This window comes from Apostichopus japonicus, chromosome 8, assembly GCF_037975245.1.
Source record: "Apostichopus japonicus isolate 1M-3 chromosome 8, ASM3797524v1, whole genome shotgun sequence".
Classification (NCBI taxonomy): Eukaryota; Metazoa; Echinodermata; class Holothuroidea; order Aspidochirotida; family Stichopodidae; genus Apostichopus; species Apostichopus japonicus.
In genome coordinates this window covers 25,963,746-25,980,188 of record NC_092568.1, presented here as the reverse complement: position 1 = coordinate 25,980,188, position 16,443 = coordinate 25,963,746, and the positions used below count along the sequence as shown (strand labels likewise).

At 39.2% G+C, this 16,443-nt stretch overlaps 1 protein-coding gene across 2 annotated transcripts in view; it reads right to left on the bottom strand.

Moving 5' to 3' along the window:
• The window catches only part of LOC139971304 (uncharacterized), a 43,200-nt gene extending 28,409 nt beyond the window's left edge, over positions 1-14,791 (bottom strand). Inside the window, exons 1-2 of one of the 2 annotated variants that reach the window (XM_071977643.1) lie at positions 14,635-14,791; positions 515-2,707 (exon numbers count right to left, since the gene is read on the bottom strand). In XM_071977643.1, the coding sequence (XP_071833744.1) occupies positions 515-2,707; positions 14,635-14,646 (2,205 nt within the window). In that variant the 5' untranslated portion in view covers positions 14,647-14,791. Of the gene's footprint in view, positions 1-514; positions 2,708-8,744; positions 9,130-14,634 lie in introns of those variants that run through there. The other variant, XM_071977644.1, reaches the window with a different exon arrangement.
• Between the last annotated feature and the right edge of the window lie 1,652 nt (positions 14,792-16,443).

Genomic DNA, 16,443 nt, shown 5'->3' with positions numbered 1-16,443 from the left:
CTTAGAAATGTGTCATTTTTATTAGTACAATACATCAATACTACACATACTCCAGTATATAGAAGCAGCACTGTATAGAGTGGTGGTCGATAGGAATATATATGTACTCATATCACTTGCCGGTTCACAATGGGGACAGTACTAATTAAGCTTCTTAGAAATGTGTCATTTTTATCCACAGAACATTACTCCCCACTAGCAAACATTCTTCCCAAATAAAAGTATTGGTGGCTGATACTTTTGAAATGATTCAGTACATATACAAAGCCCATGCACTCAAGCCCATAGATGCAAACACCAAGTTGTCAACACTGAAAAACCAAGTCTCTCAAGGCACATTGTTGTAAAATATTAACTGTGCAGCATTACAAGCAATGTATTTTGTAATCCTGATTCAAGTGTATGCGAGTTGGGAGGATTGTAACTTTTGCCAAGATTGAACAAGTTTGACTTCTCTACTAGAACATGCTGCTGAGACGTGAGATGGAATTTTAACTATAGATCATGTACTTACCTGGTGTTGGTGTGGGGTCAAAACATTCATCAAATTTAAGTCTGGATCTCCCCCACTTGAAGTGATCACAACTGCATCCACAAGACCCTCATATAAAATCGAAGATAAGTAATCAAACTGGTTGACCGATCCAAGATAAATAGCTACAGCGCCGACGTTCACGGTCCAATCAACCCTGTCGATGACTCTGTCGATGTTGGTTCCGTTCTCGTGCCCGATGGTGAGAAGACCCGCTTCATTGGTGGCATAATTGTCCAAACTGGTGAAGAAACTGGGAAACACGATGCCTCTTTCATAGACCACCAAAACAATACCATCTAATGGAAGGCTACCTTGATCACTGGAGAGCAACTCGACAAATCTACCCTCTGGTGCTACAGTAAGGTCAACTTCGTTAATGACGAGTTGGGGTAGAGGACACTCGTTTCTACCTCCTGGGCTTTGGTCTGTCAAGAGGAAGGAGGAAAGTTGCATCGGGGCCCATCCTCTGCATCTGCTGTAGGAATTTGGTGCAACTAAGATCTGGTCCATACTAAGAGGGCTGGACCCTGGCAGCAGTACGTCAGTGAGGTCCCTCTGACGGTTGACTACCATGTTGCCATATACAACTACGTCAACAAGGTTTTCGGAAGTAACTATGGACCCTCTCACAATGGTATTGCTGTGCTCTTGGAATAAAGCTATGGCATTTAAGTCAATGATGGATATTTCCTTAAAAGAGACTTCACTATCTGAAGCAAGATCTTTATGTTTAACCAGGAGGTAGCCACTTGGGTCTGTCTTGTAACCGGTCAAGCTCACTGGATCTGTATATGCTCTCATGGTACGCGAGTTATACAACACAATCAACAGACCGTTAAGTTCAAAGTTGCCGATACCGCCATCGTAGAGCTCAATGTATTGGTTGGATACTTCTAAACTGAGTTCATTGATAACCACAGGAGAGAGATAAGCATTAGGCATGTGACTTGGGATCCTAGAGGAACGCCCAGGTGAGTCGCAGAAATTGGATCTGCCATGACTTCTCCTTTTGTTGATAAACTGCGACGAATTCCTCGCGTCTGTTCCCCAGCACCTGCTGAGACTCTCGTCGGTACTTAACGCCGTCCAGTCTTCGTGGATGGTCATTTCTCCGGGGGTCAATACAGCAGTCAGAATTTCACTGTGACGTCCCCTTACATCGTAAACCAATGCATCGACGAGTCCCACATCTGTGAGTTCCATACCAACGTAGTACTGAGACTGGTTGGAACTCTGATAGAGGGCTACTGCGTCAGCTCCGTTCTGAAGTACTTTGAAAACTCCTTGTTCAAATATCTGATCTGGATGGGGTACGAGACGGTAAGAGCCCAACACAAAAACTTCTCCCGGAGGAAGAGTGGAGTTCACTAAGTTGATAACCTTGTATGCCTGATTCGTTTCCCCATCGTAAAGGACCACTGTATAGTTTCCCAAATGCACAGACATAGATGCTGTATTCAGGAACTCCACAAACTCAAAGCGGTCATTTCTAGGGCTAGCAGCATTCACCTCATTTATGATGACATCAGGGATCTGATAACCCTCAGATGGACATGCGTTTCGATTTCCAGGAGTTGGACGAGCAATCAACTTCTGGAAACGCCTGCAAAGACTAATTGACATATCAATTTGCGGAATTTTGTATTGGAATTGTCTGTCGCGAATGAGCTCGGTGTTGATGGTTGGAAGTGGGCCAGTGGGATTTTCCATGGTGAAAGAAAAAATACTCATTAACCCATAGCTGGTGGCTTGACTCCCTACCGTCAGGACATTCGTACCATCATTATACAAGGCCACAGCACTGGGTGATTCTAAATGAATCACAAAATTACCCCAGTCGATGGTGGGGTTCATTGCAGCAGGTCCAACAGTCAACAACTCACCGACTGACATGGCTGGTCTTTCGGGAAGATCGATGATTTTATAGAGTGATTGAGAATCAAGGAAAGCAAGCTTGTAGGTATGAGGCGGAATTTGGCATCTTGAAGTCCAACATGCTATTTCTACAAACTGACTAGCTCCGATGGAGCCCTCTATTCTAAGATTGACTTCATTAAGAGTTAACCAACTAAGGCAGAGACACGGGAATGTTAATAAGATGACAAGGTAATGGAACATGCCGGTACATACAGGTGTATGGAAACTCACCATCTTGTTGAAAGTTTGCATAATCTGAGTAGAAAAGGAAAATAGTACATCATTTGCAACACCAATATATAAAATAAACTAACAAATATAATCATCATATTGGTAGTAACATATATTTTGTGTTTTGGGTTAATTTTTAACTAGCAGTCACACAAACACTGTTCACGGTAAATACTTGTGCATTGTTACACTAAGTCACAAGCACCTACAGTAGTGCTAAAAGTGTTATACATAAAGCAATTTTGTCCATAAAGTAATTCCAGGATACACTGTCTATAAGGTTTTGAGATTTGACCTTGTAATGATATACAGTAAAATGGGTTTGAATGTTGCCCTCTTGGCATTCCGAGGACTTCCCTGGAGGCTGCCAGAATGACCCAGAACTTTCTATTTCATTACTGCAACTTTTGCTATGTTAGGGAGTAAAGTCTTTCACAAAGAGCCTCTTGAAACTTGAGGCACACAGCGTTTCTAATTTTATAAATCATTCAGTATGCAAGAAACATCCAGAATAAAGCTGAACTGGTATGCATCATATCCCAAGCAAAAGGAAAGATAAATTAACATCACTGTCACTTTCCTGTTTTGACAAGCCCCCTGTTGTCTCCATATCATACAGGCTGATACAGCCTAAATATTGTTCAGCCTAAGCCTGATTTCTAATGACGTCCCAGTATTAATAGATACTTTGCCTATTCTTATATATTCAACAGCCAGTTGGACACACTGACTGAAGTGCCCCAGCATTGTCGGAACAGAAGCTGGCCCTCAACTAAACTTGTCTTACAAGGATACTAAGTCTTTGCCAAGAGCTACCAGAAGATCTGTAGACCAACCCCTTCCCCAGGCTGGTACTTAAGTACTTTTAACTATATAAACGTATCCTGAATCTAAGCTTAATTTAAGTGTAAAATTAATTACAGCAATTGATTTTACCCTAACGATTAATATTGTACAGATTGAGGAAAGCAAGTAATTGCATGAACGTGAATTATATTTGATCAAAACATGAAATATTTTTAATTAATATTTAATATAATTTTTTTTAACATAATTTATTGTCTACCTCAGGCGCGGCGGAACGGAAAAATTATTGGGGGGGCTAATGTGTGGAGACTATCTAAGCGGAGCGCCACCATCGGTTGGCGCGGAGCGTACAAGAAAATTTTGGGTTTTTTCAAACCCCCAGATGGCCGGAAACGGCACTTTCCGAGTGTTTTATGCTGCGAATACCTAGCCCTAAAATATGGGTCTCAAGCCTGCAATTTCTCAGATTGCACGTAAAAGTCTGTAGAAACATTGTAATTTGTATATTCGATGTTTTTTTAAGAGAGTAGAGCTCTATTACTCGTAGTGTACTCGCAAAGATGTTTTTGAGTGTAGTAAGGGCAGTGGCGGAGCTAGAGTATTGGTCAGGGAGGGCAAGAATGGTCTGTAGGGGCGCTTTCGACACTATCTAAGCGGAGCGCCACCACAGGTTGGCCCGGAGCGCACAGAAAATTTTTAAGTAAAGATACTCCCTAGATTGCAGGAAATGACCCTTTCCGGGGCCTTGCTAATTTGCAGATAAACGGAGAAAAAAAGGTGTCGTCGCCATTTTGTCGGAAAATTACACCAAAAGAATATGACAAATGTCAATAGGTATATGAGAGCGCAATAAAATAGTCAAAAATCGCGAATAAGTAAAAGCGTAGTGAAAAGCTGAAAAGGGCGCCAGCAGTCCATTTGAGTCCATCAGGGGGGGGGGGGCATCCGCCCCTGACTGTATAAATGGACGCTCCGCCACTAAGTAAGGGGATGTTGGAGAACTGGTTGAAATGAGGCAAGTCATTGGCCTAAGACGAAGTTGTGTTACGCTTACCGGTACTCACACTCACTGCTTCCACTTTTCACGGGGCGTGAAGACGCGGTTGGGGTGACAATGTGGTCTATAGCCAGGGGACGGGCCGAGGGTCCCCCAGCAATTACTAAAATTATTACACCTATAGAGTATACGTGTGCATCGGACAGATCGACAAGTATGCATTGAAAAATGGGCAGATGCACGTTTCGGAGCCTTGGTAAATATTGGGGGGGCTTATCATGCATTTGCCCCCTCAACTTTTTTATTGGGGGGGCTGAGCCCCCCCAAGCCCCCCCGGTTCCGCCGCCACTGGTCTACCTTGGTACGTAAACTTTTTGCAAGCTCTTTTGATGCCATTCCATAACTGTAACCTCCACAGAAAACAGTAGAGTTCTACTACTGCATAATTATAAGGTACATCTATGTACTACATGAGGAGTTCATCGAACGTCTACTTTGTGAGTTAACGTTTACATGGTTTTCGGACTTTGACCTCTACTGCATGACCTCAAATTACCTTCCACCTCAACAGAAAGATATAAGTTCTTCTACTCAATATGGTGCATCCACATGCTAAATATAAAGTTAAGCCACTGTATGATTTTTATGCTGTCCTGTTTTCAAACTTTACAGACTTTGACCTCAACTGACCTTTGAACTTGGCAGGCAACTATATAGTTCTTCTACTCTATAAGGTGCATCCACATACCAAATGTGAAGTTCACCCACAATATAGTTTTTGCGTTATCGTGTAAAGTAAACAAAACCACAGATACACATGCCATCACTACTATTGCATAAGCTTCTTAAGTTTGCCTTATGCAAGGTTTGAATCGATGGAGAGGTAACAAAATTTGTTTGTAAGGTTCATGATTAATGAAGCACAGGTGAAATCACAGGCTACTATATTTAAACTGGACAAAAAGGTGGTTAACTACTGTATGTACTACATTTTTGCATTATTTGGATACTTGCACAAAGCTACACTGCAAAACATTTGAATACAATCCATGAAAATAAATTTCCAAGAATTCTATACATACTGACATTTCCTAATCGACTTTTGATCTTTGCAATCCATCATGCCAACTCTTTGAAGAGCCTTCCAAGATTGCTCAGAATCAAGGCCTCCATAAGGGCAAATACTGTACCACCATCCAGTACCTGCAATAGTGCCCATATACAGTGGCGTCGCCAGACATTTCAATCTGGGGGGCACAGGGAGTGCACAGCCCTCAATTAGGGAGCACAATGTTTATTTGTGAATGCTGCCCTGGGGGAGGGGTATAAGGGGACGGGGTGTCCCCCTCCCCTTTGAGAACTGTTTGATTAATTGAGGGTCCTTAGATGCAATCTGGTGCTATATTTTGAATTTTCGGGCTTAGTCTGTCTGATATGGTTTTACCTTAGGCAAATAAAATAGTTATACAACCAGAAAGACAGTGGGCTTATTGTGATTCCTTGCCAATTGAGATTATAATCCCAAGCTTTTGTCATTGTTGATTAAATTGATCAGCAAGGTTCTTTCACTGACTGTGGACCTACTGTACCTACTAAATATGTTAAAGGATTGGTTCAGGTGTTTGACATGTCTATTTTGTATGAAAGAGCACAAAAAGGCCAAAAGAGCAGTGAAGAAACTACCATGATAGCATGCTCTGTTAAGGAGATATAACACTTTGAAGATATCAAAATTTCTTTGAAAACGACTGGTGTAGAAAGACTTACTGTGAGGGTGATGTCACATCCTCACTTCCTTAACATTTGTGAATATATTTCTTTAATTTTTGAACACATTTGAAAATAATATAATCAAAAATTCTTCAGATGTTCAATCTCAAATACTTCCTTTGACAAATATGAGATCTATTGACATATCTTTTGGTTGAAAGTCATGAAATCTCACAAAATATTTAGAGAAAAAAACAAAGATTTTTCAGGAATGTGAGGATGTGACATCACAGCTAGTCAGATTTCAGCAGTTTCTACAAAATCTGATAAAACTTTACACTTGAATATCTCTTTAACTGAAAAGATATTTGAACAGTTTTTTCACCATTGTGTTTCTTTTTATTGTCCTCTTTCATATAACATAAACATGTATGAAAACTGAACCAATCCTTTAACTTACCATGTTTACAAGCTATTTTTAGCAAAAATCAACTCAAGCCCTGCCCCCTAATAAATGTACATAATATGACATTGAACATACATTATCATGTACCGGCTATCTACCAACACCTTCACACAAAGTATGATTCAATTCTGAAAATATTTACATTTGACAGGGCTGTGACCTCATTAATATTCTTGAGATGAGCACCAAAATCAATAGGGCTCTTCTACTCACTATGGCGCATATATGTACCAAGTATGACTTCAATCCAACTTCTGGTTGTTCAGTTACCATGTTGACAAGCTAATTTAGAGAAAATAAACTTGAGCCCGCCCCTAATAAATATGCAAAATATCAACTTGAACATAATTAAATAATTAAATTCTGACTTTCGTTGCGGAGTTATTAGCATTTGAAGATTTCTATGTTTGACCCGGCCCCTCTTTATTATTCATGAGATGAGCACCAAAATCAATAGGGTTCTTCTACTCAGTATGGCGCAACTATGTATCAAGAATGACTTCAATCCAACATGCCATTGTTGAGTTATATGTTTACGAGCCAAGGGCATCATACACACACAGACACACACACACGCAATCACCATCGCATAGATTCCTTGAGCCTTCGGGCAAGGAATCAAAAAGTGGTAATAAACCCTTTTCCTTTGTTGTTTTTAAATAAGAGTGTTGAAATTGAAATTCATGCAGGGTACTGTAGTGAAGTTTAAGCACTAGCGATTCACGCCGGGGCTTCTGTGACCTTGTTAGTGAGGAAACAACTGGTTATTGTAATGGTCAGAGGAAAGAAGTTTTAATGAAGAACATAATTACATAATATGTTTCGTCCTTTGTAAAAATTGTTTTTGTTTGATTAATTGTTTTTAACACTACAAATCGCATCTAGGAGGCACCTGGTAGGGCACGATTTTTGTTTGGGAGGGTACATGCCCCCTAGGCCCCCCCCCCCCCCCTTGACGACGCCACTGCGCATATACTGTGCAGCTAGTCGGAATACGTTACAGCTCTGTTTTATACTACTGATGTATGGAACATACAGTATATAATTATCATCCATGGATAAAGATACAAAATAAGTCAAGAATTAAATTTAACAGGTATTTTCACTGAACTGTAGTCACACAAGATCCGACTGATACAGAAAGTATTAGCTACAGGTAATATAAGATCAGAGGAACATGTTGTGCATTTGCATTATGTCTCACGATAATCATTTCTAGGAAGTGTAGAACAAAACAACAGGGCTCCAGCTTGAGCAAAGGCTTCAAGAAATTCTGTTCTATATATAATACTACACAAAAGCTTCACTGGATTAATATGCTATGGCCACAAGAGTGTCCTCCGGTCATAACTGAACTCTTTAGTCAACTATTAGTCAGATGAATTTGACTCCAAATATGCATATCCATTAACCTCTTGACATTTTGTCAAATAGTCGTGATCCTGCCTTTCACTCGAGATGATTCATTTTGATGATTTGTATGTCATTCAGCAATGATATAATGTATTCAAAAAGTCAGGTCATTCAGCAATGATATAATGATATGTGAAAAGGGAGGAATGAAGATTAAAGACTTCATTTTTCAAATTTTTCATCAAGAATTGAGATCCCTCAAGAAGCACAACATTAACGGTATAAAATATTCTGTATATTTCACCATCTAACCTTTTGCAATAATATCTAGTATTTACAGTACTAAGTAAGTTTATTATTTATTGTTTAAGTGAAATGCTATAAACTTCAGTCAGTTCAGTACATCAGTATATTATTATGTACTGTTCAGTATTATTGAGCCTACAAAACTTTAGAAAAGTGGTTTCAAATCATTTTCATATATGCTGATTTTCCCTCACAGGTAAAGATATTCGGAATATTAATGAATACTATGGTCAATATTGTCTGTTACATTAGATGTTACAAACAGTGCAGAACATATGGATACAACTGCAATGCCATTTGGTAATGAAAAACCCTGAATTCAAGTTTCAAGCTACAATTACTGTAGCATAATATTGGATCATGATAGGAGGTAAGGCTCTACATGACATAGGCCTAATCATGTATCTTGCAAAACAACTTACCTGTGCGAGTTCAACTATGAAATCCCTGGATAATTCAGCTACAATTTCTCTGATTCATGAATCTGTATCACCTTCAATGCCACAAAATGAAAGTAATCTGTGACAATAAATCACAATTTATCCCTCAGAGTCTGAGATCTGAAGCAGCTCCAAGGACATATGTCACAGTTGATCTACTACTATGCTTACACTAAACAGCAAGATGCTGAACATGGCTGGCGAATCACAGTCCAACTCAGGCTTGTACTCCCCCTGATTCTACTCTACAGGGTCAAACTGATGAATGAAGAGGTACCAGACACCACCAGCACTCACTACCAAATGCAAAACAATTGGTGTGTAGAGGAGGTCACCAGAAATGCCCTTGGCAAGTAAATGGAGATACTCAGATCTGTTAGGAATACTACAGATATACAAGAGAAGGAATTTAAGCTGAATCCCTCCAGGGAAGAACTAAATCCTGTATGTATACACCTACCCCAGTCAGGAGCCTCTGTTTTCATGCCTCCATTTTGGCAAGTATCCAGTAGGCCCTTTAACCTTGCAATTTTTCAGATATAACGCAGTACAACGAAAATGCCAGAAAAAACATTGTGAGGGAAGTAATTTAATTGGCACTTGTTTTTCACCACAGGTAGCAGGCTCACTTTATCCCTACATAGTTGCACATGGATTAAATGCTCAAAGCAGAACTAACCAGTAGTAACATGAAGGAATTGTGAATAAGAGGCAGATCTACATTTTGTTGCAATCTAGAACAAAGTTTGTCTCAAGTTATCCTCACTTTAAAGTGATTATGTGGGTATCGAAGAAAAAAAAAGGGAAAAACAAAAAACAGAGAGACATTGTGAACATGATCGAAGGTCTGTGATACCAAGTGTAGTGACCCATAGGCTAGGATTTGCACACTCATTACTTTGCACACTCATTACTAGTATTTGCGCACTCAGTCTGCCTTCAGCAATTAATTTGTTTGATATTTTTTATCATTAATTTCTCAGTTAATGGCTTTTGGCAAACTTAGCTTGGTGAAACCTCATTTTCATGGTTTGTCAGATTTAAAACAGCTTGAAGCTTCATTTTTTTGAAATTGAACAGCTTTATGTATTTCCTTTTTCAAATGCACAGAATCCCTTTAAAGTAACCTTATGGGGACATTGTAAACTCTCCAAAATGTACTAGTGGATGGCATAGTCTACTTGATTATTATAGGGTGGGAGAAACAAAGAGAGAGTTGGAGAAAAGAGAGGGAGCAAAGGGAATGGTGGGAGAGGTGAGGGAGAAAGGGAGGGAAGGAGTTAGGTGAAGGATGATGGGAGGAGGAAGAAGAGAAAGTAGGAAGGGGAAGGAGGGGAAGGGAAGGGAGAGGGAGGAAGGAAGGTGGGGGGGGCTAGGGAGAGAGGGAACAGTATTAGTGGAAGGAGAGGTGGGAAGTAGCAGGGAGGGTGTCAGGTTAACATAAGGGATGGTGGTAAGGGATGGAAGGGTGGACTATATATTGTACTAAACACAGCATCCAAAGAATTTATTGACCGAAACATGTTCTTTTCACTCCATATGAACAACAGAACTGCAGTCTTGATTGATCCAGCACTATTTAGCATTGCACTGTAAACATGTTATTTGAGGCAATAAAAGTCTTATGGCTTTCCACTAAGTTTAGGGTTGCGCCTGAGGAATTGGCCTAATGGTTTGTGAGTTAGGCTAATTAAGCCAGCCACTTTCATTGATGATCCTCAAACGTTTAAAGGATCATTTCTAAAAATATTTAAAGTGTCACAGAATTATATCCTGGACTGCAACAACAAGTCTGCAACATTTAAATTAATGCCTAAGATGATCCTTTAAAAGTTTGTGCTGGGAAAATTTTAATTTGGAAATTGCTTGGGCAAAAACATGACCTGTTATTTAAAAAAGTAGGCTAGATAATTTAGCTAATTATACCAGGTTTTTACATACAATAACTCACACTCACACAAGGGATTGGAAAATTTTCATATGAGGAGGGACGAGTAATTTTGGATGAATGTTTATTAAAACACTAAAGGGATATTCCCATGCCAGACAATTTAACAGTTGAAATAAAGCCCACCCTGTTAATTGAAAATCCCAACTAAATATCTTGTTCTAAACTTGAGATGTAACTTTGATTGAATGCAACCTTTTTTTCTTGACAAACTGAATCCTCCATTGTTCTCCCCGGAAGTGGATCAAAGGCTTGCAATATATGTCAAGATCTCAAATTTTAATGTTTAATCCCAACATCTTGACAATTGTATAAATAAAAATTTTCTTTCTGCAGAGGTCAAAGGTCATTTGATGTCAATTTGTGGTCAACATTTGAAAATCTTGTAAACACAATAACTCTTAAAGCAAAGCTGGCATTTACTTCAAACTATATGCATCCACCATATTGAGAACAACATCCATGTTCCTTTCTGTAGTTTAAAGGTCATCTGAGGCCAAGCAAGTGCAAAAGATTGAAGGCTTGGATTTATTTGATACTTGAAATGCAGATCCACCTTTTCAAGTGCAAGATCCTATTTTTCTTCAGACGTCAAAGGTCATTCAAGGTCAACATTGATCACAGTTTGACAACTGTCCTTGTAAACAAGGTAACTCCAATTCAAAACTTGGATGAATTCCATACACAGTATGTGGCTCCACCATAATCAGTACATGATCTTGATTGTTTTCTGCAGGTCAAAGGTCATTATAGGTAAACATAGGGGGAAAATCTGAACAACTAGTAAACATGGTGACCAAAGAAAAGTGAAGCTGAAGGGATGAACTTAATTCATACTTCCGGTATATGGATGCACCTTATTAGGCACAATTGTAACAACCTCATTTTTTTTTTGTGGAGGTTACAAGATATAATGTTAATAGAGGTCAAATCTGAAAACCTTGTAAACTGAATAACTCCACAAGCAAGGCTCGGGTTTACTTCATACTTGATATGTGGATCCACCTAACAGTACTAAGTGCATGATCCATACACTTTGGTGGGAGATAAATGTCATTTGAGGTCAACAGTGATCAAAGTCTGAAAACCTTCTAGACATGATAACTACAAGTTTGGATGTACTTCTTACTTGTAAGTTATGTGGATCTGCCATAATATTGAGTACAAGATCCCTACTGTTTCTTGCAAAGGTAAAATAGAGATCAAAGTCTGAAACCTTGTATTAAAACAGGATATTCAACAAAAGAATTTAGATAAACCAACTTCACACTTGGTTTGGGGATCCAACTAACTTTAGAAATATAAGATCTGTGTCTAGTTTTCATTAATTGTTTTCATATACTGAAAGTTGTGGCAATGAATCACCCAGTCAATTGTCTTTCTGGGTTTAATTTCTAGGCCCACAATATCTGACAGGCCAGGCACAGAGTTGAGCAATCTTTAATGTTTGCAATAGCAACAGAGATCTTGGGAGACTGCCATTGAACTGTATAAATACTGGGTGTTACTAAAACGAATGACAATTGCGTTACACATAACGAATGACAATATGTTGTACACACTAAAAAATTGCGTTGACTAAAACGAATGACAGTAATGACAGCACAGACATTTGCTTCAACCGGATATCACAGTTCAGACTTTGTCGGTATCTAGATCTAGTAAAGTACGGACAAGATAAAAACGCACCTCATAGTAAGCGAAATTGTAAGTCTGATATTAAAAAGTAAATTTAACGTCATTTTTCCGATAATAATTGTTATAGAAACTAACAATACTATAATCTTGAAACGGCTTCAGTTATCTTTCTATATAAATCTACATAGGTAAAAAGCACAGCACTCAAGCGCATTCTCACACAAAAACTTTCCCTGTGGTTTCTATCCGTAAATTACACCAAAACCCTGCAACCACGTAACATGCAATTTTCCTCAAATCATTTTTGCGCAGAAAACCAATAACCGCATTTACTCCACTCCGTTAATCATTCTATCTCTTCTCAACACTGTCCTTCGTTGTCATTCGTTGTCATTCGCTGTCATTCGCTGTCATTCGCAAATGATAATTAACCCTGTACAAAGTCAATTGTCATTCGGTCATTCGTTTTAGTTTGTCCCATAAATACTGTACAGTATTAAAATATCTAAATCAGTATCAGTCTGATGAAATGGGAAACTTTCTTACAGAGATAATTAGATTGAGGCTTTTTACACAAATCTGTAGGTTCTGTCTTAAACTAGGGATTGGATATATACTTTCAGTAAATTCAGTGTCAAGGACGACACAGTGTGATGAAAACAGCAGCTGTTCAGTGGCAATGGGCAACTAAAAATGTTGACAAAATACTAGCAGCAGCATTTCTTCTCAGAAAATGTTATGTTTCCAATTGAACTTGAAAAGTAAATCAAAAAGAATATTTTTTTTATTTTTTTCTTCTAACACATTGTAAAGAAATAGTTCGAGCAGGTTGTTGATAGAGCAATGATTTTCCTCTCTTTTTTTTCAATTTCCGTGCTTTCCTGTCCAACCCTTAAGGCAGTCACATGATATAATAGCAAACATGATGCATTACCGAGAAATTAAATGTCATGGCGATAACAGAGAAAATGCAACCCTGGATATTTATTATCCTTGTGACTGCAAAAAAAATCTTTTGACACTAAATAATAATCCACTTGGAAGGTATACTGTGGTTATTCATGTTACATTGTGAGCCTTCCCAATTGCCCGCCCAACTCCAATCAGAGTGCTGAGTTTCATTGCTCGAAATCTAACTGCCTTTTTCCACTAGACCATGATGGTGACTGTGTGATGTAGTGGTCAGTGTGTCTCCACTTCCACATGCCACCCCCATCTCCAGAAAAATCAGTACTGTTTCTGGTTTAAAATTGATTCTCTTGACCCAGCTTTTTATATGCTGATAGGTTGGAGCCTAAAATCACTTTCTTTCCACAGCTTTGCAAGCTAATAAACTGGAATGCAAAATGAGATGGAAAGATGAAGAAAAAAATAGAAAACAAACTGAGAGTGTTAATTGTTAACTATTCAAATTAATTTAATGAGATGCAGTATGGGACTTAAACTTTAAGGTTAGGACCTGACACCAATATTTCCATTAAAGGTATATATATATGCAGAACCAACAAGTTTCAGCACTAGAACCTAACTTGAAAATGTTTATTGTTCATATTCCATTGTTTGACAGTTCAAAATTGTTTAGACAGACTGAAGTTCTGAACTACCTATTACCACCATGTCGCTTGGGTCTCTGGGAGCTTCTCAAACCCCATAGGCGTAATTTCTCTGTTTTTATGGGATGGAATGTTACATCTCTCCTGTCCAAACATGCAAAAGTGTATGCATTAGAGGCATGTAAAATTATTAAATTATAACTGTGGAAACTGTATGCTAGGTTTATTCAAGGTGGCCAAACAATAACACACTCCTAAGCCTTAAAAGCTGAAGCCTAACGGTAAAGTTGTTGCTTGGTTTATCTAGTAACTGCCTAGGCCTAATCTAAGTTAGGCTCCTGGATCCTAAGTTTGGCTTTACCAGCCTAGCCTACAGGTACCACTTCATTTTGCAATGACAGAATGGAAAAGGAAATCTACATGTGATATGAAATCAATTGCTCCCAGTTGGCATATTTATGATGCCTTTCACACTCCGCAAAACGGAATTAGTATGCCTACTGAAATCTAATGTCAGCTTGGCTTGAGCTCTAACTCCTAAGTTCTTACTTTAGCCTACGCCAATAGGCCTACATATAGCCTAGCCTGATTCTTACGCATGCCTGATCTATTGGTCATACAGTAGGCCTACTGTAGTGTAGGCCTGTATAAGTTAGCCCTAGCCTATAGGCTATAGCGCAAGCCTAAATTATAACCAAACAGTGTAAGCCGCTAAATTAGCCACCAAACTTACTGTGATACGCATGGTGACAACTGGGAATTCTTCTGACAAGTTATCAGCTTACATGAAGCAAGTAACACGAACTCATCATTGCTGTCGCTCACTTGTTGAAACACAGGTAGAGCACAGAGCAGAACAGTAACATGACATGTCTGTCAAGTATCTGTTGTACTGCCGGTGTAACAGAATATTTTGTCTCCTGTAGAAAGGGTGTCGGAGGACCATAGTTGCTAAGGAAATAAAGTCCGTCGGCGCTGAAAATCCTTGAAACCTTGTTTCCGCAAAGATATTGTAAGAGAATGGAGATATGGTCCTTTGCTCGAAAATTTCAAGGGAACGGAAGTTTTCATACGAATATTTCAAATGAGGCTATGATCACTACAGTATCTTACTGATATGAAAACTTGCCTATCTGGAATTACTCGGCGAAACGACCCGAGAATGGTGTGTCCGCTAACTGGGTAATTGATTTAACAAAAATCTGCACTACCATAAGCTTTATTCAGCTAGTTCCATTCGTAAATTGGTGTGGGAAATGTGACTCGCTTGGCAAAACACCGGACTTTTTAGTGAATTTCACATGAAATGTGCAAAGGGCCTTTGCAATTATAGGGAACGTCGAAATAGAAAGACCAAAAAGAGAGACTAAATTAAAGCGGCGATTCGCAAAGTCGTTGGTTGATTGCTTTTGTGTAATTTACCTTCTGACGTAACTTACCAAGAACACTGTCCTTTTGCCGTTGCTAACTCATTCTTCTGCGAAAAATATGGAGGGCCAAAACGACCGCAAGTGACTGGTTACCAAGGTTACAAGTTCACGATGATATAGTTATATAAAAGTACTCCATGACAATTGAAATGTCCTCGATGGTATAATGAAAATAGCACAATGTTAACGTACCTTAGTGCATCCACACCCAGAAGGTGGGCTGCCTATCCCTCCCTTTCCTTCTCCTTCCCCTCAACAGCCTTCCAGCTACCATGTACATGTGGTTTGGACTATTTCATACCGCTTCTGCTCTTGTGTGTGGTACTCATCGGCGCATACATGAACCTGGACCGACAACGTCAACGGGGCAATGCGCTTAAAAACCGTACTAACCAAGGGAGTCATGTGATGTGATCCCTTGTAGCACTCAAATCTTATAGTGCTCCTTGAATGTATATTTTACAGTTACTTATGTCAAGATCTTATAGCTACCACATTCGGTGTGAAGCTATGCGAACAGTGTAATCTAGCTAAGTGGTACATTTTCCCGACGTTTACCGCAATTTTCAATTCCAAAATTGCCATTTGAAATATTTTCTTTCAAAAGTCGAACTGCAGCTGGAACGCACGCAGCTTATCAGCGCTGTACGCAAATGTAAATAGACATAGAAGCAGACGACGTGATTCGTTGCTCCTTAGCAACACAAGGCTCCGTGCCATTTTGCACAAAACAAGCGCGCCTGACCGACGTAATTATAAATATGAGTCTATAAGACTCTGACAGTAGATGTTCGAATAGAAGCCAGGGTTCATATAGATCAAGCCTTTTTAAGTGACGGAAAGTGAATCTATAACAATGTTATCATCCAAACCTATAGTATTTATTCTAAAATTTGCCGTAAATGCCTGTTATAGTGGCGTTCTGTTAAGTGTCTACGGAACGCTAACCTCTTCGAACTGACAAATATATGAAAGTATAGCGTTCGGGAGCCCGTCACATGACCCACCATGGTTCGTACGTTTTCGTACTGGTGGGGTCATTCCTCCAGGACATCATACATTCGATGGTGGTATACTATTTTGATAGCGGGTTAGAGGTGCATGGAATTGAT